The following is a 27,409-nucleotide window of genomic DNA, read 5'->3' as shown; positions in this document are numbered from 1 at the left end:
AAATGACCTTATGGTATAAGCAGGATAATCCACAGTTAGTTGCATTAACAGTAGAGGCATCATGCTGTTCTTTGCCTCCACGTCATGCATTAAAATTGTTTAATGCACAGCGAGCCATTGATTATCCTTTACTTGTTTTTTTCCCCCCACAAAACGCCTCTACCCAGTATTCCACACAAAGCCAGGATCTACTACTGTACATCTGATTGTAAACTACTTTTTTTTTAGGAGTATGGCATTAATAACATGGAAAAGCTGGATATTGCATATGCCTACTGTCTGCCTTTAGTAAAGAAAATTCAACTGGACCTCCAGAGGACACATGAGGACGAGTCTGTAAACAAACTGCATCCACTGTGAGTGCCCTGTTTACTCTCATCTCTCATTTTTCTTTTGTTTGGTCTCTCCTATTGACCATGAGATTTTTGTCCATATCTTTGTATCCCAGATACTCACGTGGAGTGCTGTCACCAGGCAGGCATGTTCGAACTCGGCTATATTTCACGAGTGAGAGTCACGTCCACTCCCTGCTTAGCATCTTCCGTTATGGCGGCCTATTGGATGTAAGTATTATAGCACATTATAAAGAGAAATGACGAGGAATATAGAGAATCGAAGTGATGCACACATAAGCTGTCCTGTCTACCGTCCATGTTTGATGACAATGCTTAACACATGTAAAAAGTGCATTTTGTAATATTGCCAAATTACTTTTTACTTTAAAGGACATTTTTAATCATTATGTTTTAATAATATTTTGTTGTGCTTTAAAGAAGTAAAATTATTTTGATATGTTGATATATTAAAGCACATACAAAGTACTTGATAATAATTTGTATTATAAATAAACTGTATTGTGTTTTTCAATGTTTAATTTAAAATTGAACATATTTTTAATTTACTGAATTGCAACTTCATCATTAGACATAATATTCAGCTAGAGATGCACCGGTCAACCAGCCATAAATTTTAGGCAGAAAACGGATACAAAGAGAACACGGATGTGCCAACAGAGCAAATTTTGCACCAGGCATAACAAGCTGTGCTCGAAATATAGGATGAAAAATATAAATATTGAATTGGGGGTGGGGGTTTATATGAATGTATCGCTAAAGATAACTTACTGTCTTCAGGAAAGTTTCGATAGCATTTATTTTCCCCTTACCTCTGTATAAAGTAGTGTTTATAGCGCACTATAAACTGGGTAATCTTGCTTCATTTTTCACACTGCTCATAATTTACCCGAGGTTAACAATTAATCCTGGATATTTATGAACTGATGTTTCACATTGTACATTCCTAAACCCTGGGTTAACGTTCTTATTTGCATATTTGCGGTGTCAGTGAACGCAGCACGCAACCTGTTTACATAAAAGCTCTAGCATTGCGTGTTCTCGCATTTCCGACTGTTCTATCGAGTTTATACTGAATGGATACTTCGGACTAAAAAGTTAGAATGAAACCGTCTCTTCTTCACTCAAATTGTCACATTTTCTATCAGCATTTGACATTTTTCCTCTCAAACGCTGAATTTACTGTTTATATACAATGTACAGAGTTTCCGTGACTGTACAAAGCACGCAAATATGAGTACGCGTTTGGTTTTCTGTTGCCAAGTGTCTAGCTCTAACATTCTAACACCGCATCGTTTCACACTGTGCAAGTTTGGCAAAAGTGTCTGTCAACTCTGTCAGAGAGTGAATTTGTATTTTCAATCAGTGTGTGTAGCATCTTTGTTTGTATCATCATGATTAAAATGTAGTTATTGCCTCTAATTTCAAATGCCTACAGATATTTTTTGTTTAAGGCCAGAGCTGGACGGTGACACCACTGTTTTTTATATAACTGTTTTAAAGCTGAATTGAACTCGTTTCATATTTGATAATCTTTATACAGTTAATAAACGGAACTGAATTAACACTGAACTGAACTCAGCTGAACAATGACACTGTTTTCTTTTTAGAGCTGCTTTACAGCAGAATTGAACTCTGTTTGCATAATTGAATAATTATTTTCCTGTTTATCCCTGTTAGGCTGCTTTGAAACAATCTGTATTTTATAAAAGTGACTTTACCATAAATGATTGTTAGTACATTTAGCAGGATACTTTAACCATGTTTCAAAGACAATAGAAGTAATTATGAAATTACCTATAAAGATGTATTGAAGTCCTAAAGTTCTTAGTGTGTTAAAAAAATGCATTTAATATAAATGTATTTATACTATTATCCATTTTCACTTTATTGCAGTCAACATCCACTTAAGCATCTGAAAACTTTACATTCAGTTTGCACTTTATATTCTTTTAAAGTATATTATATCCGTAGTAAGTACTCTTTAAAAAAAAATTAAGTATGCTACTTATTTCGCAAGGGTAAAGTAGTACAAAAGCTACAGCAAAAGTACAAATGCAGAAAAATCAGAGAGAACAGGAACACTTTTTATTTTTTATTTTTTAGCAAGAATCTTTGATTGTGGTTTCAGTGAACTGTTAAAGGATACATATGATGTTTCAGGAGGAGAAGGACCAGCAGTGGAAGAGAGCCATGGATTATCTAAGTGCCGTGTCTGAGCTCAACTACATGACCCAGATCGTCATTATGCTCTACGAAGACAACAACAAGGTACATCCCTCTCTCACTCTCTGTTCTACTCAACTGAGGTACAGAATAAACATAAGTGAACTGTCATAACTGAGCTGTCCAATGTTTGTTTGAGTGGGGACTGTGTAGTCTCAAAAGAGTTCTTCAAAGAAATGTGATAGTTGTGATGTTGTGTTTACTCAGGATCCATCCTCTGAAGAGCGCTTCCATGTGGAACTGCATTTCAGCCCTGGGGTCAAAGTATCTGAGGAGGAGAGCGCTCCGATGGGATTTGGTTTCCGTCCAGCCTCTGCTGAAGTATTTAGACTTTCATTTGTTACATTTTCTCATCATGTATTGGATTAGGTTGTTGTTCAGCTAATGATAGCTAAGTTTGTTTTCTGAATTCTCCATGTCTGTGTTTGTGTGTGACATAGAATGACCAAAAGCAAACAGACCCTGGTAGTTTGGAAAATCTTGCACAAGATGAGCCCGACCGTGCCTTGCCCCTTTCGGAGACCATCAGCACCCAGAGAAAATCCCCTCTGATCCGGAATCGCAAGACTGGCTCCATGGAGGTATCACAGCCGCCATCACACTCAACCACCTACTATGCCAACCATTGTACAGTGTGCTTTGTAAAATACTTGTGTAAATCTCTGTGGTGTCAAATTGACTGAATCAGGCTGGGTTTTATGTACCATAATTCAACAGTTCTATTTGTGTCTGTGCACAGGTCCTATCGGAAAGCTCATCCTCTAAAGGTGGCAGCTATCGTCTCTTCCCCTCCTGCTCACGTCAGTCTCCAGAGATGAAGCAGAGCGGATTAGGTTGGTATCATGTGTCTGTCCCTCAGTCAGCCTCAACAACTGCTGTTTATCTCTTCTCCCTGACAGGAACACACCCTTCCAACCCAAGGCAACACTATATTGCATGTTATTTTCCGGTGTAAAAGCCATTAGCTGACCACTTGCATAGACGTTACCTAGAAAATGGGTGGATACACACTTTAGATCCAGACAGAGACGGAGTTTGTTGCATGATGGTGGGATGATGCTGTTCATTTTTAGACATTTTGGAGCAATCATTCTGTGTTTTGCTTTATCCTATTTAAACTGTGTTTTAAATGAATTAGTGCTTTATTTATTGCTGTAATCTGTGATGTGCGTTTAGTTGGCTTTTTATACACCTATGAAAGAAAGTGCCTTGACTTGACTTTGCTGCAATTTTAAAAGTTTAAAGTTTTGCATGGTTAAAAAACATTTGACAAGGGTGAAAATTAGCAAAATAATCCTGCATGCAGTCCGACATATTTCATACCTAACTATCTGTAGATTTGAAGTTAATTTGTGTAATCTACAATCAATGACATGTGAACGCTAATGTTCACTAATATCATACTGATCTGGTGTTTTGCTTTAGTTTTTTTTTTTTTTTTTTCAACATAATTGCTCCTAATAGATATAATGTATATGCTTCCATGAATATTTCCCTGACCAGAACATTGCTTTTTGGTCATTAGATTTCGCTCTACTAGCCTGTCATTGATGCAAAACCGTAATGGTTTTGGCATGAGTCATATATTATGATTTTATAGTCCTCTCACTCCCTCTGCACTGCAGTAACTGCTGTGTTTTGATTAATAAGTGCATGTGGTTGGTGTGCACACTAATTCCGTGATCTAACCCCCTCTGCAGGCTCTCAGTGCGCTGGTCTCTTCAGCACCACCGTCCTGGGGGGCTCCTCTAGTGCCCCCAACCTTCAGGACTACGCACGCACACACCGCAAAAAATTCTCCTCGGGCAGTTTGACCTATAAAGACGGTATGTGCTCCTTCTCTCACAGAGATAATAAAAGAGTTTACAATACAGGAAATCTAGGTAAAGGGCACTTCCTGTAAAGTTTATGATTGAGAACTTTCATTACATCAGATCCTGACGGTGTATCACACATCTCGCTGTCATACTCACCATTTCACATCTGGTTCATGTTCATGGTCTTGAATGTGTGGTGTCCAAAAGCTCATGGAGTCTGCTGTGTCATTTATTGTCTTTCTGAAATTGTCTTTGTCTCTTGTCATTTATCATATTCAGTGAGCAGTGTTTTATTCTTGACCTCATTTAAATGGAACCACGTATTTTTATGTACCGTTTCAGGAATCCAAAAAAGTTTGAAGCAAAAACATGGTAAGAATGTAGATTTAGTGAACGGCAAACTATTACCCATTAAATTGGTGTTGAAATTATTACTAAATTTGATAAATGATTCAGTGCTCTTTGGAGTGCCCTTACATACCGATTCCTTCCAGAATGTTCTGTTTTTACACTCCTGGTGAAACACTTTGTCCACTAGGTGTCAGTGTCACATTGTTTGGCGTTCTCCCCGTTTCAGTTCCCATTTCCTGTGTCCTGTTTTCTTTACTGCCGTTTTGCAGTTCTAACTTTACTCTCTCATTTGTTACTATCGTATACATGAGCCTGTTCATTTATCCTTATTAGCTTGAAGCTTCATTTTAAACCTCTGGCTGGTCTCTAGGACTGGCTGGTCATTCCCCAGTTTCTTTGTCTTCACTGTTGTGTGTGGTTGTGTCCTGTGAAGGCATTGCTGTTACGCTGCAGGCTCTCAGAGCTGCTTAAATTACATAGGTGAGGGGTTGATCTGACTGTCTCAAGCTTTTCATGCTTCTGTCCACCATTTTGTTTGTTCTGAGAGATGACGTCTGATAAGATGGCCTCTGTATTTATAGCAGAGAAGTGCCCATAAAGTGACATGCCCAAAATATTACTGTTGCTAAAGCGTTATAAATAGATCCACTCATTCACTGTGGCGACTCTGTGAAGACATTTAAGCAGATAAAGATCTGTCGTCTTATTGTCGTTTTCTTTTTTTACTTAAATAGGAATAGCCTCAGTTGAACCTATCTGTGAGATTAACATCTTCCTCGTAATATGAAACATTCTCACTCTTTAGCTAAAAGTGTAAATCACATTGAGACACAAAACGCTGCTCTTCCTGCTTCCTGTCCCAGTGTTTCTGAGTCTGTATCCTGCTGCAGTCACAGTAGAAATCCAGCCCTACTACACTCCTCACCCTACTATTCTTGACAGTCTCACACCTTCAGCTCTGTAACACCATCCCCATCCTATACAGGTGTACTGTAAAAATGGTAACTAGTGACCTTTTTTATTTCCTCAGAGTTGTTGTCTATGCCGGCAGTAAAGAGATTTTCTGTGTCGTTTGCAAAGCATCCGACTAATGGTACGTCTGCTTCTCTTCAAGTATATTTCCACTTTTTCTTTTTCTCCACCTCCCTTTGTTTTGCATGCCAATGGGAACCCATTTTCTTTTCGGAAATTTATGTTGGTTTTGTTTTCTTTCACGTGATTTCTGCCATCTTTTTAAACATTCAACCAGCCTCTTACCCTTTCCACATATACCACTATCGCTATCTGAAACCTCCTGCGGACAACTCTCACTCTCACCCAGTGACTCAATGTTAATCAGTTTACGATTGACTGTTTGTGTGGATGAGTTTAAGCACGTGTTTGTGTTTCCTGTGCTTGTATGTGCACAAGTCTGTGGGGCGGTGAGTGTAGTACGCTGCGAAAAAATATCATGTTCTTATATCAGTATTTTTGTCTTGTTTTACATTTGGGAAGCAAAATTGCATAATTCAATATATTCTCTCTGACATACACTGCTGTTCAAACATAATGAATCTTAAGTTATTAAAAAACAATTAGTAAATTCACTGAGAAAAATAAAGTGACAATATGTATTCTCTGAAATCAAGTTGTAATATTTAGTACGATGTAAAGTAATTGAATTTAGATTGTGATCATTTCTATAAAAAAAATACTGAGATACTAAGATGATGATTTTTTTTTTCAAGTGTACAATTATGAATAGATATTCAAGATAATGAATCTGTGCCACTACTGGACAGTACACTGGTGATTAAACCTTTCCCCTGTTAGCTTTTGTATTAATGAACACTGTTTTGACAGGTTTTAATAGTAGACAGGGATTGTTCTCGGGGAAGTGGTTCACCTGACACTCTTTTACCCCATTAATCTTCTCTCTTTTTTATTTAAATTCAGTGTGGTTGTGCACTGTAATTATGTTAAATGTTGTGAATGTTGAGTTATGAAGCTAAGGAGTATTTTACCCTGTTTCCCTTTGATTCTTCATGGGAGGCAGCTTAAAATCTCAGCGCTCTACATCTACAGTCTGTCTACAGAAAAAGAGACCATTATATTTGGAAATGCTAAAAATGACTAGCATTTCTTTCAAATTGAAATCTTCAGTTAATTAGAGTAAAATGACCTAACAAACTTGTAGAAATAGATGAATTCTTAGCCAGTGTCTTTTGTGGTTCTCAACACTTAATGTATAGGCACATGTGCTGTGCATAATCTGCATGTTTATGTTATGCTGGTTAAGATGACATCAGTGTATTTCTCTCTCTGGAAAAGAATCGTCTTCCATATGTTGTGATCAAAAGGATGTCCGGAGATGTTGTCTAGCATAAACAAACCTGAATGGAGGTGATAACAAAGGTCAAGAACAATGCAAAAGAGCTACTTGTAAACTGATGTGAATTACCGCAGTGTGTTATGTAGGTGTATTTGGACACAGTCCTTATTATGTTCAGTACATCTCATGCAAAGCTTAAGATGGTCCCTGATCCACCTACACAATCCCATTCCTTCCCAGATCCCACACTCTCTACCCACCACACATTCCCAGCCATCCAGCTCTCAAAGCCTTTCACATAGGAGCCTTTCGTCCAACCTAATTATCTCTGTAGTTAATAAGAAATACTCGCTTGCCTTCGAGTCTCTGAAATGAGTGCACACTCTTTAGTTTAAACAAATTAAATTCATTCAGCCTAATTATTATACTTTTGTGTTTTCCCGGTAAATGTGGGTCAGGTGGGTATCAAATGTCACCACAAGGATAGTTAAACCTGCAGTCTTCTTCATTGTGGGCCCCTCCCAATGGTGCACATGATGAAACGGCTTAATAAAGAGATTGTATAATGTTTTAATTAAAATCCAAAAAGGCCGAAAGGTTTCTGTAACGAGTTGTGTTGGGTGCAGCAAATATAATTTACTGATTTACTATAAAAACAACTGAAGTAATTAGAAAATGCACACTATGAACAAATGTGTGTTTGTGTTGGATGGAACAATTGGTTATGATCTAATGAAAGCCAAGTATGCATTCAGGTAGCTGAGCCTGATTTTTCATTGCCTCGGCTCGTAAAAAGATTCGTTATAAACTGCATTCATTAGCAACATTTACAACAAAACTATACACACAAAATAATTTTTGTAATATTTTTAAATTATTTAAATATGTAGTAATTACAATTTTTAAATAATCAAATATTCAAATAGAATAGAAGGGGCATTTGTCTAACAATATTAGTAGCAACAATCTATGTTAAAGGTGTATAAAAATGGCCTTTAAACTAGCACTAAAAAATTTGGGGTCAAATAGATTTTAAATATTTTTAAAAGAAGTCTCTTAGGCTCATCAAGGCTGCATTAATTTGATAAAAAATACAGTAATTATTACAATTTAACATAACTGTTTCCTATTTTAATGTATTATATGTAATTTGTTCCATTGGTACTCGTTCAAAGCTGATTTTTCAGCATCATTACTCCAGTCTTCAGTGTCACATGATCCTTCAGAAATCATTCTAATATGATGATTTGCTGCTGAAGACACGTTTATCATTAGTGTTGAAAACAGTTGTGCTGCTTACTTTTTTTTGTCGAAAGTAAAAAAAAAAATATCAGGATTGTTTGATGAATAGAAAGTATATTTTTAGTAATATTATAAATGTCCTTACTGTGACTTTTGCTCAATTTAATGCATCCTTGCTGAATAAAAGTATTATTTTCTTTTTTTTTTAAATCAACAACAAAAAAATCGTATTGACCACAATGTTTTTGTGTATATTTTTTGTAATGATGTAACCTTCTCATGGTGTAGTAGTCTAGTCGGACTGTGATGTTTGACTCCACTGAGCACTGTATTCACTTCAGGCACACAGGATGACACTTCTGCCGTGGCGGTTAAACCATCTCTATGGTGGTCTGGCTCAGGTAATGATAGATCTTTATCCCACTGTGCAGCTTTAATCCAGTCAGGGCGATTGAGTTAACCGACTGGGGCTAACTACACAGTGTCCACTGTGTGTACACAGTGTGCACACTGAAGAACTCACAGTGTGAGGAAAAGTAGATCTGTTTAGAAGTTCTAGATGTCAGTGTGGGAATGTAGACCATGTCTGTGTATAGCTTAGTGAGTTGTTCCTTGAATCCCTTGTGGTCTTGTGCCTTAAGCGATGAATGCTGACTCCAGGAGATGGTACTACTCTCTGTGCATAGAACTGTACATCATTGTTTGTGGATGAAGGCGGTGGACTACAACGGAAAAAAGTGCTGCTGTGTGTTTGCTTGGGATTACCTGCTGGTGACCAGTTGCTCAGGCCCTTGTTTAGGTGTTTTTAAATGTGGAGAAGTGTCTATTAAACGCTGTCAGACCTATTGTGGGGAGTTGTTCTGATAGCATGCTAAGTAATGAGCGGAAATCTCTGTACCCATGAGGACCCCATGCCCTCCTCACCCGTCTGCTTTCCAACCCCTACACCCCACTCTTCTCTTCCCTGCTTTGCCTCTTCTTCCTCAGAACCCCTGGAAGAGCACCAGGTAGCCCAGCTGCTGAGGCGCTTTTCCACCGACCCCAATATTGGCCACCAGTTCTGTTTGGACAGTGCTTTTGCCCACCACCTTCATCAATGCTCCTACCATCTCCGCCTCTTCCGCAACTGGTTAATCTCTGGCCAGGACCCGCTAGAGTACCTCTACGGTCAGCCCTGCGGAGGTCGTTCCGTGCCCTGCTGTGCCGTGACTGCAGTAATGGCCTCAGCTTTGCTCTAGCGCCTCTGCTGTTTGAAGCATGCTTGTGTTATTGGGGAAAGCAGCTTGCAGTGACACAGCTCTTGTATTTTTCTTTAACTTAATGAAGTTTATGTAGATTGTGAATATGTTTTTAGAGCTATCAGGAAAATAAAATTAAAATAAATTGTCATAAATCTTGTGCTTAGTGTAAAACTGTTTAATTTGCTACGCTGGTTTCTTGTTAAAAACACACTACCGTTCAAAAGTTTGGGGTCAGTTATATATATATATATATATTTTTTTTTTTTTTTTAAAGTAATTTATACATTTATTCAGCAAGGACTCATTAAATTGATCAGAAGGGACTGGAAAGACTTTTACATTGTTACAAAATGTTGATGTACAAAATTAAAAATAAATGCTTTTTTTTGCCCTATTCATTAAAGAAAATCTTTAAAAAATGGTTTGCACACACATTTTAAGCAAAATTAAGGATTTGACATTGAAGACTGAGTAATGGCTGCTGAAAATTCAGCTTTACATCACAAGAATAAGTTACATTTTAAAATATATCCAGAAAGCAGGTATTTTAAATGGTAATAATAAGTCACAATATTACTGTTTTTATTTATTTTTGATCAAATAAAAGAGATCTCTTTCAGATACATTAAAGACTCTTACCAACCCCAATCTTTTAAATGGTAGTGTAATGAAAATGAACTAATGAAAGGGACCTAAATAACATGCAAGAAATATTTTTCCACCAATGCGTAGGTGATATTTCAAAAAAAAAAAAAACATTTTTTTTTTTACCAATTTACCCTTTTTTTGTATTAATTCCACCATACAAAAGATTGTTATTGACTTTTGTTACCAGTCCCAGATGGATTGAATGAATAAATTAGCCTTTAAGAAGGTCACCTGTGCTGGTACTCTTGCAAGCTATTCAGACCAGCGTTTAGAAAGAGGACAGAACAGATTGAAACATGTTTTGATGTTGAATTTAGCTCTGTTCAGAGAAGAGGATGGAGAAGCATTAGGAGTGATCTCTCGCTGCTGTTTGCTGCAGTGTGTTGTGTGGCAGATGCATGCCAGTGGCATCTGATTGCAACTGTGTCAGCTTCCAGTGGCATCGACTCTCTGACGTATCAAAGTAGCAGTTACAGTGACTGACTTGCATGATAGTGGCATATGATTTGAAAGAAAAAGGAATATTGTAAATATCTGTTGCAAATGTGAGCTATTAATTTCCAAATTATTAATGTATTAAACTCTCATAAATGCTATTACTTCATACATAATCATACTCTTGCTTGTTTTTTATTTACATTCTCCATTTTCATAAGTAATAGTCAGAAGTGATGTTATGTCATAAAATACATACTCCTTTAATAAAATTCATGCACTGATTAAATGATGATCTGCAGGTGCATTGCCACATCCATTCCTGTTTTTATAAACGTCTCTGCCAGCTCCCTCCTAATTTACGTGTGTTGCTTTCACCTACATTAAGAGTTTGGTTTTTCCAACTAAAAGAAGTGCATAGAGACTAACAATTAATTAACAATGGAACTTGTTTTACTTGAAGTGTGCGTGCGTGCGTGCGTGTGTACATTACTACCAGATTATGTATTAGTCTTCATTTTTGAATGTAGATTTAGATTTCCTATGTAATACTGTACGTGCCAAGTCTTGAATGGATGTTAAGAGGATGAGGTGGGTTTGTTTGTGTGCATGTATGTCTGAATGTTTCCCGCCTGTGACTCTTGTCTGTGGTTCTGTCACTAACAAGGGTTTGGCAGTAGATGAAATGACTATTGTCATTGGTTCAGTGGTTATAGACTTGAGTTTTTCTTGGGTGTACACTGATGTCTGAATAGAGGACTGTTTTCTCTCATCTGTAGGTTTTGAAGGCTGCTCCATGGTGCCATCCATCTACCCCCTCGAGACCCTTCACAATTCGCTCTCACTAAAACAAGTCAACGAGTTCCTGACGGCCGTGTGTGAGAATGCAGGAGATTCCCACACCAGGACAACCAGAGGTGATACCCATAACACCACTCTACATGGATTTAAGTAACCCAGGAAATGACTAATAATATGGCATATGTTTAGGTCACTCTCAGTTCTTTTGATACTGTAATATGATGCACTTGTGTCCTCAATGTTTTTGCTTGTCTCTGCTTCTGTAGCTTTCTCAGCCATGTTTTACTCCCAGAATCAGCCCACAGGGGAATCTTACATGCCTCACAGAGTGCTGTCCTCCTCTGTTTCAATGCGCCAGCGCTCTGATCGCCCGCCCTGGTGTAAGTACTGCTACCCTAAGCTAATTCACATGGAGAATACTCTCAGCACTCACGACAATCATATTTGTTAAACATCTGGTCCATCCAACATATGTAAAGCATTGCAAGCTAAATTCATACATTTTCACGTATGTTGGGATATAATTATGCAAGGTCACATGGTTGGAAGTACACGACAGCCTCGTGCTCACGATTTTGCTTCTTAGAATAAGGATTTACTGTTGATTTCTACAAATATACACATTTCAATGATCAGTTCTTTACTATACAAAGTCCTGGTAACAGTGCTGATTCTTTTAATAATACAGTATGTCCATTTAAATCCCAAAACATATAAATAGAAAGAATAAAGATAAATGCTAGCTTTTAATTCTCATATATTTTTTAATTTTTAAGTCAAACTGTGTATATTTTGCCAATACATCAAGGAGTAGTGAAAACAGGGGATGAGCAGGCAAAAAGGCATCCTCATGATGATAGAATTAGTAACAAAAAACATGTCAAAGTAGAATAAAGTTTCTGGATTTTTCTTCATGCATTTAAAAAAAACATCTATTTAAATGCACATATATTTAATTAACACAGTAAATCAACTATCATCTGAAGTCATTTTTTACACAAACATACATATGTATGAGAGACACAAGTGGCGCCTGTTTTGCAGAATAGACCAAATAAGTGTGTGTGTGTGTGTGTGTGTGTGTGTGTGTGTGTGTGTGTGTGTGTGTGTGTGTGTGTGTGTGTGTGTGTGTGTGTGTGTGTGTGTGTGTTCATGCAGACAGCAGTGGTCCCTCAAGTACAGTGTCGAGCGCCGGCCCCTCGTCTCCCACCACGGCTGACACATCTCCTCGCTTCAGCTTCAGTGAGAAGATCACACTCACACCGCAGAGCAGCGAGGAGATCCACCCGACCCCTCACAACAACAGCCACTGTGTGTCTTCCACGTCTGAAACCAGCCTCCCGTCTGAAGACCTCCTCCCCTCCATACCATCTCCCATCCCGGAGAAACCCAGTGAAATAGAAGAGGACGGCACAGACTCTGCTGGCCAGTGTCTGACAGAGAGCCCCTGCCGTGATGAAGTGTCAAGTGCGGCCCCTGCGGAGCCCGCTCCTCCCTGCTCTCTCTTGGCAGACAGTCCGCTGACGGAGCCCTTTTGCGGGATGCCCGGCTCCCTGCCTGTGCTTCTGGAGCTCAGAGAGAGCAGCTCAGAGGCCGGCTCCAGCGCCCAGACCCCGCTCACGCCCGACGAGCCGGAGGAGTTCTTCGATACACAGGAAACGGTTGATGTGTGGGGGGGGAGCCCGGGGACCCTGCCACACCCCGGGACGCCACTGGAGGTGGGAGCTCCACATGTGCCTGAGCCGTGAAGGAAACGCAAACCGGGCAGCTCCCCCTTATACGTGCGTCCATCCCAGCATGCTCTCGCTGTAGTGCCTCAGACCTTCATAGAATCCCAAACAAGTCAAAGTGGGATTCGCCTACGTATTTTAAGGGAATAAGTGGAGGCCATCCCTGCGATTGTCACCTTTTGAACTTGAAGCTCAGATGCTCCTGTTAAAAATCTTAATAAACTCTCCATGTGTTTAATTCTGTAGTGTTATTCAGAGATGCTTCCCGTGTAAAGCATCACTCTAGTCGTACAGCCAGTGAGCAAACATAAGCTGTTAGACGCACTGAAACATTTTTATGTGCACATATTATCTTCCTTGTCTCCAAACGACTGCATTTTTTTTCTTCATTAGCTGGTCTGGAAGATATTTTTCAAAGGGACGTGATATTTGATACTAGTTTGTGTTTGCTGAAGTACTTAGTCAAGCTATTGAACAATGAACTTAAACAGCTAAATGCATATTAAAGGGATAGTTCACCCAAAAATGAAGATTCTGAAAAAACTCACTCTCATGCCGACTGGCCCTTGACTCCAAGTTTCTGGCTCTCAACTGGAAACTTTGATGCTTTAAAAAGGTCATAAAGACGTTGTAAAAGTAATCCGTATGTATGAATCGAGCGAATCAAGTCTTCTGAAGAAACGCAATTTATAATTGATGAACCGATTTAATTTAGGTATTTATTCACACATAAACATTGATCAATACACATAGAGCTCAAGTTGTATTTTTGTGAAATTTCATTGGTTCAAGCACGTTTGAGCTTCCATTTTCCATATTTGATGTGCTCTATGTATGTGTATTAATCAATGTTTTTATGTAAACAAAAGCCTAAATTAAATCTGTTCATAATATAAAGAAATCATGTGTTTTCAGAATACTTATTTCTTTTACTTTTTTAAAAGGTGAAATTTACTTTCAATGGAGGGACATCTCTCAAGTTGAATTAAAAATACCTTCATTCGTGTTCTGAAGATGAACAAAAGTCCTATGGGTTTGGAACATGAGAGTGAGCAAATGATGACAGAATGCTGTTTTTTTTAGTGAACTATTCCTTTAAATTAACGCTACCATTTTATTACTGTTTGCCAAAGCTTGCTATACCACTGTCATAATTTATTAAATCATTATAAAATACATATATATTTAGTCTATATATATATTTATTGACTAATATGCAGCTTACTTTTAACAATGAGACTGCAAATGAGTAAGTCTCGTTTTTTTATAGTTATTTTTGTAAAACATACAGTGCTCTCACGATTTTAAATAATGAAATAGTGGTGTTCATTTCAACTACATTTCTCTCGCTTCACCTTTTTGACAAATGAAATACTTTTTTGTACCGTGACCCTCCTGTTTGAAATCAAATGAAAAGTGTCATGCACCGAGATTACCATGAAACACACTCAAACAGGTTTTTGTCTGCTTACTGTTTAAAAAAAGAGAGAAAGATGCTGCTTTTCAGAAGCATATACTGTACTGTTTTTCTTTTGATCTGAACCTGTTTAGGATAAAAACATTAAGTAAACCTTGGATGGTGGACGTTGTTTACTGAGCATGCAGAATGTGTGTGTAAAAGTAACTGACTCTCACTGATGTAGGACCACTGAGCTTGCAAGACCTCTAGAATCTAGAGACGAGCATTTCACTTCCAACCTCCAGCAGCGTCTGTGAATTATTCCAGCGAAGCACACTGACAACCGTTTCTATAATCACTGACATTTTAAAGCATCTGCCTCTAATGGATTCAACTCAAACGTGTCGTACTGTTGGTGCTGTATGCCGTCTGTGCTGTAGTATTAAATGCCACTTTGATTTAGTGTTTCAAATAAAAATAGCATTGTCTACAGAAAACCATTGTATTTTTATACCTTCTTATGTGTGAACTGCACTGATTAGATACAAAAATCAAGCACCAGGTTCCTCTGTATTTAACTTATTTCACTTCAACCCACAAAACAATTCAAATTTTCCTCACTAAGGTCTGGCATTTCCATATTTTCAATACTTTAATTTACTGTCTCAATAGGTGTAGCCTACACTTGCATAAGCATCATTATCCCGAACTGTAATTCATCCTCATACTCGTTGGCATGACAGCGAGGTTCTTATCCTTCACCACCTGGAGGGTTTTCATCCTGTTTACTGCAACCAAAACACATCTTCAACGACGCGTGGTCAACCATCTTCATAGTACCACGCATTTAGTAATACATCTGAAATCAAATCCCACCAGCAAACAGAATCCAAAATGTATTTATTTCCATATGATTAGGATCACTGAACAGTAGGGCATTGTTGGCATTTCTCCACTGCTGTGCCAAGCACTGCTTTTTGTTTTCTTTAACACAAGGCTGTGGTTCATTTCCAAGCCTTTCTCTCAGAAACAGACAGGAAGGGGAAGAAGAAAATAGGCATGTGACCCAGACAGTGATGTCATTGTCATGTGAATTCAGCTCGCTTTTCGGCCGAGAAGCTGCTATGTAGCCTACTGATCCCTATTTTTTCAAACCCTTGAATCGAGTAATGTGTTAAAAATTCTAGAACACTCTTTGCTTTAATTTTATTCAAGCTGTTTACTGCAGTAAACGAATCAAAACGAGTCTTTTCAGTCTTGAAATCGAAATAAAGTATTCAATTTAATCAATATTCAGTGTTTTATCTCAAAATCTATTGCACATATGTAAAAACCATAAAATAATTAATTGAATTAACATTAACTGAAATAAAGAAAACATAGCCTATAAAAAAACTTTAAATTGTTTATTTCAACTAGTTGCCAAGGAAACATTAGTTTAACTTGGTCTTGATGCACTACAATAACAAAAACGAGACATGGCAAAAACATGACACAATGACTAAAACTTACTCAAATTAAAAGTAATTCAAAATATTGATAAAAAACTATAATGGTATCTTACTTACATAACTGTACAAAACTACATAATGTTTGGCATATGTACTTTTAATTTATTTTACTTAAAAGTAAATGCACAATAAAAGTGTGGTTACACTTTATTCCGATGGTCCACTTTAAACATTCTACTTACTATAATTTACTTTGCAACTACATGTTAGTAAGTTATAAGTTATAGGGTTAGTCGAATAAGTTGACATGTACAGTAGTTGCAAAGTTACTTAGTATAATGTCTAAAGTGGACTATTGAAATAAAAGTGTTATTTCAATGAAAATAAATTGCTACCAAAGTGTATTGGATTTTCGTGGGAGACATTCCATGATTCTGACTCAAGGAAAGGCAAAAACTTGTTGATATTTTCCATTAACATATTTTATTAGTGATTATCAGGTTTACCTTTCTACAATATATTTGTAGACACTCATTTAGAGAGCTTAAAGAAAGATACAGAGAGAGAAAAATAAAAGCAAACGTAATGAAAACATGGAAAATGAAAAATAAATCCAAGTCTACATTTTCTTAACAACACTGCACGCTGGAAATGATAGCGCGGCCCGGATATAGTTGCCTTTCAGTACAATTATCATTTAAATATGTTTAAAATAGTACTTTATTTAATATAACTATGAACTATTACATACAAGTTCGAAATTAAGATCACATGCATTAAACAGCTAGGCTCATTGGAATGCTATATTTCATTTTTGATTCTACTGAGATGGCAAACTCAACATTGCTCAACAAGGGATGTTTTGCACAGCACATCACGACTATTTTATTTTTCTAACTTTTTCCGAAACATATAGTCGTCATCTTCAAAAAATAAATAAATCACACAAGACACTTACAAATCTTGAATATAAAATGTGATCAGTGATCTAGTCACTTGATCTGGCAGTCTGCAGTCTGGTACGTGTGTTTGTTTAGTTTTCTGTGGTACTGCGAAGTCACATCTGGGTTTCACCATGTCACGCATTAACTTCTCTGCAGCACAACCAAATAACCAGTAGCTCAAAAGTTACAGCACCTTAAAACATTAGAGGCAAGCATTAACCGTGTATCCTCATACATTGTTCCTTAGAGAGATATAAAGGAGTCTGCTGAACCATACAGTATTCTGTCATTTTGTCAAGATGTAAATATGGACTTCTCTGTCAACAATCAAATCTTATAGACCAATAAGAGAGACTATGTAAATCAGAATTCTAAAAACTAAAATCTTGTTAACAGTATGAATATTATAGATTCAATCTTGACCCAAATGGAACTAAAAAAAAAAGGTTTTCACTTACAACCTTCCTTTTTGATATAGGAATGAATTGAGCCAAGCACCTAAAAGCATAGCAGTACTTAAATGCATGTTCAGGCTGTTCCTCATGGTAATATTTATGCAGTGCATACAGTACTTTTACAGAGTTTTCTATCCATCAGTCGATGATACAAGATCATTATTCCTTTCATCTTTGATCCTACTCTGTGACAAGAGCAGTAGTGTCATATGATCAGATATTTTTAAACCTTGCATATAAAAAAATGCACTAAGAAAAACGTTTGCAATTCTGGGCGTATTATGACAGCATGTTTTCTGTCCATCACTGCTGATTCTGAACAGAGAGACAAAAAAAATAATAAACAGTAAAAAGTGATCAGTTGACTTAACTTTAAAAAAAAAAAAGAGGAAACCTGTTGCATTCAAATTATTAAGTAAATAAACTTAAAGCGTAATTGAAAAAATTAAGTTATGTGGAATTGTCAAGTTCACATAACTTAATTTTTTCAATTACGCATTAAGTTTATTACTTAATAATTTTAAAGCAACAGGTTTCGTCACTTTTTATAAGTTATGTCAACTAATCACTATTTACAGTGAACTTGCCAGTCTTTGAATCAAGAAATGACTTTTATATTTCAAAATGTCACCTATATCCTTATCGTTTATTGATTGGAAAACAACAGGTCTTGCAGTAACGGTTTAAGATAAAGGTTTATGTCTCATATAAAAGCCACAATTTGCTTTGAAAAAATTGAAACACACAATAACAGTTTTGGAATAGGTTTAAGTGCAGTATCCGTAGCTCAGTTCTTTCATATAAACCTATGCAAAAACATTTAAAAAAAAAGTTCATACATAAGTGTATTCATTGAATACCATGCATTTCCATTGCCGGCAACTTTGGCTTGCATTTTCTCAGTCATCCTTTCTTCCCATTCCTTTACATTATGCAACTTTGTCATATATACATTTTATAACCAATAGAAATCAAGGGGAAATCATTACAAGGTGCTAAAAACTTTCTTCAAAATCGGACCAAATTAGGAATAAAACACTAAAAATAATCATAAACTCTGTGAACATACACTTTATACAGCATTTAATGAGAAAATAAGATTTGACTCCAATACTTCCACGCTGTTATTTAGTGCTGGCAATAACCCAATAACCTACCATCTAAACATTATTCTTTAGTTTTTCAGCATTCATTTTATAAACAGAATTTTGTCCCGATCTAGTAGCAATCTTTAATTACTATTATTAATTTAATGTTGCTGATGCTGTCATTCTACTATACAAATTCAAAGCAAAGTCAGGAATGTAAAGTCATTTTGTGCAAAGCACATAAGTTGCAGCACAACTACATGTCCAGCATATGCATTTTTATTTATTTATTTTTAAATCTCTTCATATTTTTTGTTAACTAAATTCCTATTTGTGAAATACTAGCACCCAGGTATTTGTTAAACTATCTGCTGAGTTATATAGCATCAATTGCCATTTGCACAGTAGGTATCTGAATGTGGGAAACCTTGATTAATAGAAGATTATTTTACATGTAGAGTGTGTGTTTGTGCTATGTAAGAGGATGAAGCTATGATATATAAATCAGGCCCTCAAAGCAACAGTTTAAATGAAATGAGAAAGTGTACATGAACTAATCAGATGAAAGCAGGGGCATCTAATCCGGTTGAGAAGCAGTATTTGGTGATTTTCTGGTGCTTTTGTTCAAAAATAAGTAAAGAGGTATACTTGTGCTTCAGTTTAATATCAATGTAAACAAGGCTATACAGTATACATCCACTTTGTTATTGTATTTAGCACACTCGTTTGGTAACCTTGTTTTGTATAAAACTATGACTGGGAATATGACCATGAAAACTACTTTAAACAAGTTTGGCCCAAAATTTAAGGGTTAAGAATTTTCAGCAAGAAATCTATTACCTTATGTATGTATGTAGCCCATGTATTGTACAACGTAAAGGGAAAAGCCACCCTGAAAAGTGAAGGCACGTCTTCCTTTTGTTCTCTTGCATTCTATTAACTTTCATCACAGGAAATGATAATTTAGGTTTCGGGTTTTAGGGCAATAGACAACATGTGCTGTTTTAAACCATGGGAAGTTAAAAATAAAAAGTGAGTAAACTACAATTAAGGCTGTAATGGACCATTTGAGAGTAAAGATGTGAACCTGGGAGCCATGTTGAATTTAGAACTCTATTTTGCAGGCAGGGAATGACTCGTCCTGCATCACAACTGTGCTGCTGCTGGCCAGGACCATGATGTTCAGCTCCTGTTGCTTCTCATGGGTCTGCTGATACCACTCACGGGTCACTTCTGTGTCATGAGTAGGTATCAATGTTACCTACAAATAGTACAGAGTAAGAGTAAGAGAAATAGTATAGCAAAGTATTAGTAATAACACAGTGAGCTTCATTAATTGACCCCCAATTTACTGTTTATGCATAGCATCCATAGAATATCCAGCAAATTAATCAGCAAATTACAAACTTCCAATGTTGACATCTATAGAGAGACAAACAGAGACACCAATTAAGAAATATTATACCTGTAGATTGGATCCCCACTGTGCCTTTCCCTCTAGCAAGGCGTCTAGTACACAACGGCTCGGTTCTCCACTGCTAGAGTCGTTTCCACTCACAACATAATATGCAGAGCGAACACGTTTGAAAAACTCCTGGTCCACATTTTTAGCACTGCAGTGGTTGGGAATGTAGGCCAGATCCACATAGATAGGAGGACCAGGGGGCACAGCTGCACTGCATTTTGCAGAATTTGAACCTTTTAAGAAACAATTAAAATTCACAAAAATTAGCAGTCAGTGTAATGTTGTCAAACAAAACAACAGCTCATCTTGATCTGCATATAGAAGATGTTTGTTCATACCTGCACTGTTCTTAAGGCCATTGACAAGGCCTTTGCCTGTGTTGTGGCTTGACCTTGACAGATCATCATCCATGTCCTTCTTCCTAAGAGAGGTGGTGTGAGTGGCGGGTTCTTTGGATGGGGACTTCTTCCGCCTGGCATCAGTCTTCCGAGCAGGAGATGAGGACTTTGTCTTACTTAATTTACATAAACCCTTTGTTTTGGTATCTTTCTTGACTGGTTTGTCTGTTATGCTTGACAGAGCCTCGGGATCAACCATACATGCATCAGGGTGAGGGGAATAAGGAGCAGGGTCCCTCATTGGTGATGGGAGGGGATCATGATTTTTATTAGGTGACCTAGATGAGTAATGCTTCCCCCCATAAGCTCCAGATGATTTATCTACAGGCAGGTAATCTGCATCCTCATCAGAGGCATTGTTTCTTTCTGCTGTGATCGATGGACAGTCTTCCGTACCTGGTGGAACATCAGAATCTGACTGGGAATGCAACGGCTCACTGACAGAAGTTGGAGGGGTGTCCTCCCCACTGGCACTAATCCCAGCAGCCAAGGCTCCAGAGAAGTGTTGCAATTCCTTGTCCTCGTCATGATGACTGTGAGAGTGGTGGCGAGGTTGTTTGTGGGATCTTGTCTTCCCAGAATGTTGCTGTTGATCAGATGCTTGGCTTCTCTGTTCCTCATTTTCTTCGTCACTTGAAATTTGGCATAAGCTTGGGTTGATAAATGATGGAGATGTGTCTCCTCTCCTCTGCTTGTACTCACAGGAAGAATAGCCTGGGGAAGCTGTGGATGAATGTGGACGGATACCAACATCTGTAGGATAGTCAGAGTCATCATCGTGTCTGCTTGAATCGTCTGCATAATAAGATGGTTGGAAAGGTTGGTCTGTGGAGAGGGAAAGAGGACGGGCTGGGTGCTCTGGCTCAGTCTCTTCTTCTTCTTCAAACTCATCTTCATGTCGATAGTGAGGTGGGGATGCCCCTGGGTAGATGTCTCGTTTCTGCTGCATTTCCCATTCACCTGGACTCGTAATTTTCTTTACATCAAATTCTTGGCCTTTTGTCTCCGTTTTTGACAAGCCTATCCCCAACTTGCTGGTTCCACCAAAAGCCTCTGGTGCACTCAAACTAACTTCTGCATTTGTTGTGTCTGGTTTTCTGGCCTCAGGGAAAGAGGAAGGATATGAGGTAAGTGCATCTGGGATGGTGGCTCCCAAACCAGAAGATATGTCCTTTGTTATTGTCTCACCCAAGGAAAAGGTGGCGTCTTTCTTGTCTGCTTGAGCTGTAAGTGTAGATCTTTGGTACTGAAGTTTATGTTGTTCAGTTTCATACATATAATCATCGTCCTCTTCACTACTCTCTGTGTCTTCATAGTACTGTTTTTCAGGGCACTCAAATGTCAGTGTTGATGAAGCACCATACAGATCTTCAGGCATGGTGTCTTTCCGTGTGGTCGGAGGGATTGAGGAATAAGGTCCAGTTGCGCCAAATTCTGCTTGTAACCTCGAGTCCTCGTCCCACTCCGGCTTATAAAAGCACTGAGTTTGTGGGCCTTGATCTGAGATATTGCTTGTAGAATAAGCAGGATCTTTCTTATCACTTATACAAGTACCAGTATGTGGAGGGACAGGTTTGATCTCCTCAAAGGGTGATAATGGTGAGAATCTTGCAAGACTAGGGGTGGAATCAGCGGTAGTGGTTGCAGGAGTCAGTTTCTCTGACACTTCTAAATATTCATCCTTAACCTGCCCACCAGAACTGGAAAAGGGTGAATCAACTACTAGTGAATGTTCATCTTTGAAAGATGAGTACTCTATTCCAGTACAGGCGGGAGTCTCTAACTCATCCCCAAACTGGTGGCTAGTGGACAGAGATGCTGAAGCTGATGAAGAATGACTGTAAGAAGAGGAAGAAGAGTATGCTGTGGCTGACATAGTTGTGTAACCGATGCCCAATGAAACAGGGTCTGCTGTTTTTTTCTCTGTTGCATCTGGTGTCTTTTGCTTTTCAAACTCAATATCTTTGCCATCATAGTGAGTAGAGTATTTATCTTCAGCAGAATTATTTGAGAGGGGCAAATATGACTTGACAAATTTCTCATCATTTTTTACAAACTCATTTTTCTGCTCACTTGAAGAATGTTCAAATCCAGAGGAGATTGTCTTTTGACTTTCATTGGGGAAAGATGAGGCATCACCTTTAGCAGCTTGAAATGAGTCCTTGGGGCCCTCATGGCTTAGAGTGGATTCAAATGTTGATGAACCTAGAGATTTCCCATAGGTTTCAGAGCCAAAGCTGTAGTCATTAGTAATGGTGTCTTTCTTTTCATCCTGGAATTGAGTAGGTACAATGCTGATAGCACCAGTCAGTGGACACTGGGCATCTTTCTCTTGTCTGTCTTTGGCACCTTTCTCAGTATCACTATCACTTACATCCTCCTCCTCCTCCTCCTCCTCATCATCATCATCATCATCATCTTCATTGTCCTCTTCATCCTCATCCTCTCCATCAGCGAACATATTCATGTTTCCAGCTATTACTTCTTTTGTGCTAAATGTAGATTGGTCTAACATAGAACTCGTACTTTTAGCACTGTAATCAGAGATGAAGCTGTCAGCTGCATAATGGGCTGATTGTGATGCACCAACCTCTGCCATCGCACTGAAATCTGGCTTTTCAAATTTAACTGAAAAGGGGTCTCTCTCTGCTGAAGCAGGTGAGGTTTTCTCCATTGTATTTTCTTCAACTTTATTTATTTTCTCAGAGAATGTTCCTTCAGGTTTATCTCTAAACTGTGGTGTCCCGTAGACACTTTGTGTTTCACTATATGAAGCTAATGATGTTTCCTTTGCATCTGATGCTTTAAAGTTACAAATTTTGCCAGTGGAATATTCTAGGGAATCCTCCTTTTCTGTTTTCTTTAGAGTAACATCAGTATCATCAAAAGTGTGCTCAGCTGGCAGATTTGGAGAGTAGGAATCCACTGAACTTGATTTACTGTCATACACATCAGAATATGTAAAGCTTTTCCCGACATAGGGTGTATCTTGCCTAACCACCCTCTCAAATTCCCCTTTGAGGCCTTTCTCACACTCTGGGAAGGAATATAAGTTGAAGTGGACACTTTTATCGCTGTCTTTAGAGATCACGTTTGGGTCATCTATCTCTGAAAATGACGCATCTTTTTTTCCTTGGTTTGCTGACATGGAATCTAACTTGTCCTGTGGTTCTTTTACGCTTGAGTAAGTACCATCCTCAGTTTCACTTTCATCTTCCTCTCCTGAGCTGAGCATCTGGGATTTGTGCTCATGGCCCAAGTAGGTCATATTTTGTGGTTTATCCTCCTTATCCACAGATTCTTTCTCATTTTCAAACAGCTTCTCCTCTTTTAGGAGTGTTGCCTGATTGGAATATTCTTCATCAAGAAAAGTGCACTCCCTCTCCTCTATGTATTTAGCTTTACCACACACTTTAGAGCTTCCCTTTCCATAATAATCATCTTTCTTTTTCTCTTTATCTTCATCCTCTTCAGAGTCACTTATTGCAGTTTTAGTGCTAGAGAACCCCTTTCCAAAAGGGTCCACTTCATCATCAATTATTTTCACACTTTTCAGACTTTCAGACTTTTTGTCAGCAGGAGCATCTTGGGTCATATACCTCTGAGAGTCAAAAGTCTCCTTGTCTAGTTTTTCATCTTTGTCCATAATCAGTGGCTTTTGTGACCTTTCCTCAGTGGGAGAGTAGCTACTGCTGGTCGGACCTGATTGTGTAGGTGAGGCAAACCTCACAGTGCTGTCATCTGGGCTGAGGCATCTTTCTTCACTCTCTGAGATAATACTCGTCTCTGAGGTGCAAGGCAAATTTGGTGAGAAGGACAAACTTTTATCAGATGTGCCCAATTTAGATTCATCCTTAGAGAGTGAGAGTCCCTTTTCCTCTTTTTCTTGTGTGCCAAAATACATCACAGGAGGAGAAATAGGTGCAGCCAATGAGGGAAAGTTATCAGAAGCTTTTTCAATGTCTTGGAGCATGGCAGCAGATGCATAACCCTCATGGATCTTTCCAAGTGGCATATCAACATTTGGTGTTTGATCCTCATCCTCTTCCTCATCCTCTTCATCCTCATAATTTGTGGGAACTGTAGCCTTCACTGTAGGTTCAGTTTCTGGCACAATAGGTAGATATTCCTCTGAAGGAGGTGATTTAAAACATTTGTCCTCCTCTAAGGAAGAAGTTGGAGATATAGTTCCAGCAGAGTGGAGGTGCTCCTTTCCGTGAGTGGCATCTGTCTGTACGGACGATGGTATACTATTTATAGTATCTAAGAGTAAAGAGGTTTTTCCTGCATCTTCAGTAGGTGGTGCTGTCACAGATGTTATAGACTGATCTTCAGTAACAGATGTTGCAAAGGATGATAATTTGTCATATTCGGTGATGGAAGTGGCTGATGATATATGCTCTTCTTCAGCCAATGGAGCCGCAATTATATTGGATGCATAAGCTGACAGAACTGGCTCCTGGTCTACTGCAAAACCCTTTGATGATAAATCAGAAGCAACAGATATGGTTGGTGGTTTCATGCCATGGATGGTGTCAAAAGTCCCTGGTTCATCAGGAACTGAGATGTCATAAGAGCTGACATCATATTGAAGATGTGGGATTCTCTCCTCTGTCTCCTCATTAATTTCCTCATCAGAGATGGTTTGCTCTGTCTCAGAGTAGCCTGGAATGGTCTCATCTTGGATGAAAGAAACATGCTCTGCAGCACCCAGCGGCTTTGTAGATTTAATGTCACTTTGTTTTGTCTCCCAGTCCTTTCCAAGTTTTTCTTTCTTAGCCTCGTCTGACTTGTACTTGAGCTCCGTCTCGTGAACTAAATCCTCTGCTTCTTCTAGCTCTGCTTTCTCAATCACATCCTCATCTTCTTCACTTTCACTCTTTTTGGGTTTCATTTCAAACTCTTTATCTCCTTTGGCATTTTCTTGCCATTTTTTTACTTCACCCATCTCCACAAAGCCAGATGTTTTAGCACTTTTCAGTGTTGTGGTATAGTCATCCTCTATGTCATCTTCTGTAGTAGCACATTCATCCTCAAATCTATCAGTGGCTTTAGAGGGGTGTTTATTTGTGTTTGCTCCATATGTTACCCTCTCCTCATGAGGGGACTCTGTCTCAACATCAGTTGTAGTTATTCCCTCATCAGGAGATTCAATGTGAGGGACAACAGTGTCCACTGCAGACTGAAGATTTGGGAGTATTTTGCTCTCTTTGGGCTTGGAAAGCTCCTCTTCCAGTCGCAAGGCTTCAAAATCCTTGGTGAGGTCCTCTGGGGAGGAGACTAAGGACCTATCACTCTCCCGTTTCACCACAGAAGCTTGTTTAGCAGCTGGCCTGTTTTCTTGCTCCTTTGCAGCTTTAGTTTTTTCTGGTTTAGGCTTTACTTGAACCTTTGCTTTGTTCAGAGTCTTCCTGACCTCAGGGGTGAAAGGCTTCAAGTCAGGTTTTGTGATTTTTCTCAACTCTGGCTTAATTTTTTCTTTTTCTTTTTTCTTCTCCTCTTTACTTTTGAGTACTTTTTTAACTATGCCCTCTTTTTTTACATCTGTTTTTTCTTTCTTTGTGTCTATCTTCTCCTGATCTTTCTTTTCCTCCATCTTAGTTGCCCTCTCCTTGATATGTTTTTTAGGAGATTTTTCTCTCTGTCGTTTCTTTTTCTCTTGCTTAAGTGAATCGGGTGACGCCGTCTTAGGTTTCAGTGGTTTTGGAGTTTTAACAGTCTCTTTCATTTTCTTCTCTTTCTTTTCAACTTTCAAGTTCTCCTTTACAGATTCACTCTTTGACTCAATATCTTCATTTGCTTCTTTCTTGCTCGCTTTTGTAGTGGAAGACATTTTAGTGGATGCTTTGAGACTTTCTTTGCTATCAGTTCTCAGTTTCATTTTAGTTTGTTTAATCAGTGGAGGTGGAGCTCCAGATGACATGTCCTTTTGAGTGGCAACTGGATATCGCAAGAAATCGAGATGCCTCAGCTTTTCCAGCCCCTCAAATATTTTGTTTTGTGGGGCATTTCCAGGAAACAGTACTCTCACAATCTTTTCAGTTGGACTGGCAGGTACCCACACAACCAGAGCTGTCACTGATGTGAGGTAAGGAACAGAAATCTCACCCTCTTTGCCATTGGACAGGACAATGCCAGTTTTAGCTTTACTATTACCAGCCCACTTCTGCATGAAGAATTGCATTTCCTTACTGTCCTTGAGAGGATTCAGAATATACATGTCTAGTTTCCCAACACCCAACTTGTGAAAGAGTGTTAAAGGATCAATTGTGTTGCTTACAACTCTATATAGAGGCTCAGGTTTGATGCCTAGTTTGTGAAGGTACTGCAATGTAAGAGAGGCCTCCTCAATGCTCCTCTTTGCTTTCAGCGTGGATTCAGGCATCTTCAGCTTTTCTGGAACATTAAAGAACACAACACCAAGCTCTGGTGAGATCAGGTTTTTCATCCAGTCTCCATAGGTATTTGAACCACGGCTCTTCTCTTCCTCCTGCTCTGCCATTTTTCTCTGTAACAGTCCATTTATGCCAGGGAGATTATCTGCCCCTATATGGGTAAGGAGAACAGAATCAATCCTATCCAAATGTCTGACCAGCTTCCAGAAGCAAGACTTTCTGTCTGATCCACCATCAATCAAAATATTAAAGCCATTGACAGCAAACAAAGCAGAGTCGCCCCGTCCTCCAGGAAAGATATAGCAGCATGGCTTGGACAACTTGAGGAACCCTCCTGAGGTTGGTGGTTCCAGGAGCTCAAAAGGAGAGGGAACATCCACTGTATCAGAGACATATTCTGTGAACTCGCTCACACCTTCCATCTCAGGCAACAAAGGCTCAGGGTTCAGTCTGTACTTCAGTAAGCTCTGGTCCTGTACGTACCCTAGGGAGCTCCAGCCCCCCTCTCCTTTACAGGACACAGTCAAACAGGCTTGCTGACCTGTGGATGGCTGGTTTAAGAGATCTTTAATCTACAAAGAAAGAAAGAAAAGTGTTTCTTAAAAGTTCAATTAAAAAAAATAAAAATAAAAAGGAAATGCTTAAGTGCTGTGTGAAGT

General features: G+C 38.5%; 2 protein-coding genes across 7 annotated transcripts in view; one reads left to right on the top strand and one right to left on the bottom strand.

Moving 5' to 3' along the window:
* Positions 1–14,331, top strand: part of ppip5k1a (diphosphoinositol pentakisphosphate kinase 1a) — a 36,798-nt gene extending 22,467 nt beyond the window's left edge. The window contains exons 20-31 of one of the 5 annotated variants that reach the window (XM_077229418.1): positions 229–356; positions 449–563; positions 2,517–2,624; positions 2,787–2,900; positions 3,020–3,160; positions 3,319–3,412; positions 4,280–4,405; positions 5,778–5,840; positions 9,288–9,467; positions 11,404–11,541; positions 11,692–11,805; positions 12,584–13,309. In XM_077229418.1, the coding sequence (XP_077085533.1) occupies positions 229–356; positions 449–563; positions 2,517–2,624; positions 2,787–2,900; positions 3,020–3,160; positions 3,319–3,412; positions 4,280–4,405; positions 5,778–5,840; positions 9,288–9,467; positions 11,404–11,541; positions 11,692–11,805; positions 12,584–13,173 (1,911 nt within the window). In that variant the 3' untranslated portion in view covers positions 13,174–13,309. Of the gene's footprint in view, positions 1–228; positions 357–448; positions 564–2,516; positions 2,625–2,786; positions 2,901–3,019; positions 3,161–3,318; positions 3,413–4,279; positions 4,406–5,777; positions 5,841–9,287; positions 9,468–11,403; positions 11,542–11,691; positions 11,806–12,583 lie in introns of all 5 variants that reach the window. The other 4 variants (XM_077229419.1, XM_077229420.1, XM_077229422.1 and 1 more) reach the window with 4 other exon arrangements.
* A 2,134-nt stretch (positions 14,332–16,465) lies between these two features.
* map1aa (microtubule-associated protein 1Aa) overlaps positions 16,466–27,409 on the bottom strand; it is a 38,999-nt gene continuing 28,055 nt past the window's right edge. The window contains exons 5-8 of one of the 2 annotated variants that reach the window (XM_077229432.1): positions 20,296–27,322; positions 19,958–20,190; positions 19,580–19,753; positions 16,466–17,142 (exon numbers count right to left, since the gene is read on the bottom strand). In XM_077229432.1, the coding sequence (XP_077085547.1) occupies positions 19,598–19,753; positions 19,958–20,190; positions 20,296–27,322 (7,416 nt within the window). In that variant the 3' untranslated portion in view covers positions 16,466–17,142; positions 19,580–19,597. Of the gene's footprint in view, positions 19,754–19,957; positions 20,191–20,295; positions 27,323–27,409 lie in introns of both variants that reach the window. The other variant, XM_077229433.1, reaches the window with a different exon arrangement.

Source organism: Siphateles boraxobius, unplaced genomic scaffold (assembly GCF_051911475.1).
Source record: "Siphateles boraxobius isolate OS27281-9 unplaced genomic scaffold, OSU_SipBor_1 130, whole genome shotgun sequence".
Classification (NCBI taxonomy): Eukaryota; Metazoa; Chordata; class Actinopteri; order Cypriniformes; family Leuciscidae; genus Siphateles; species Siphateles boraxobius.
Note: the sequence above shows the minus strand (reverse complement) of the source record. Positions and strands in the feature narration are given on the sequence as shown.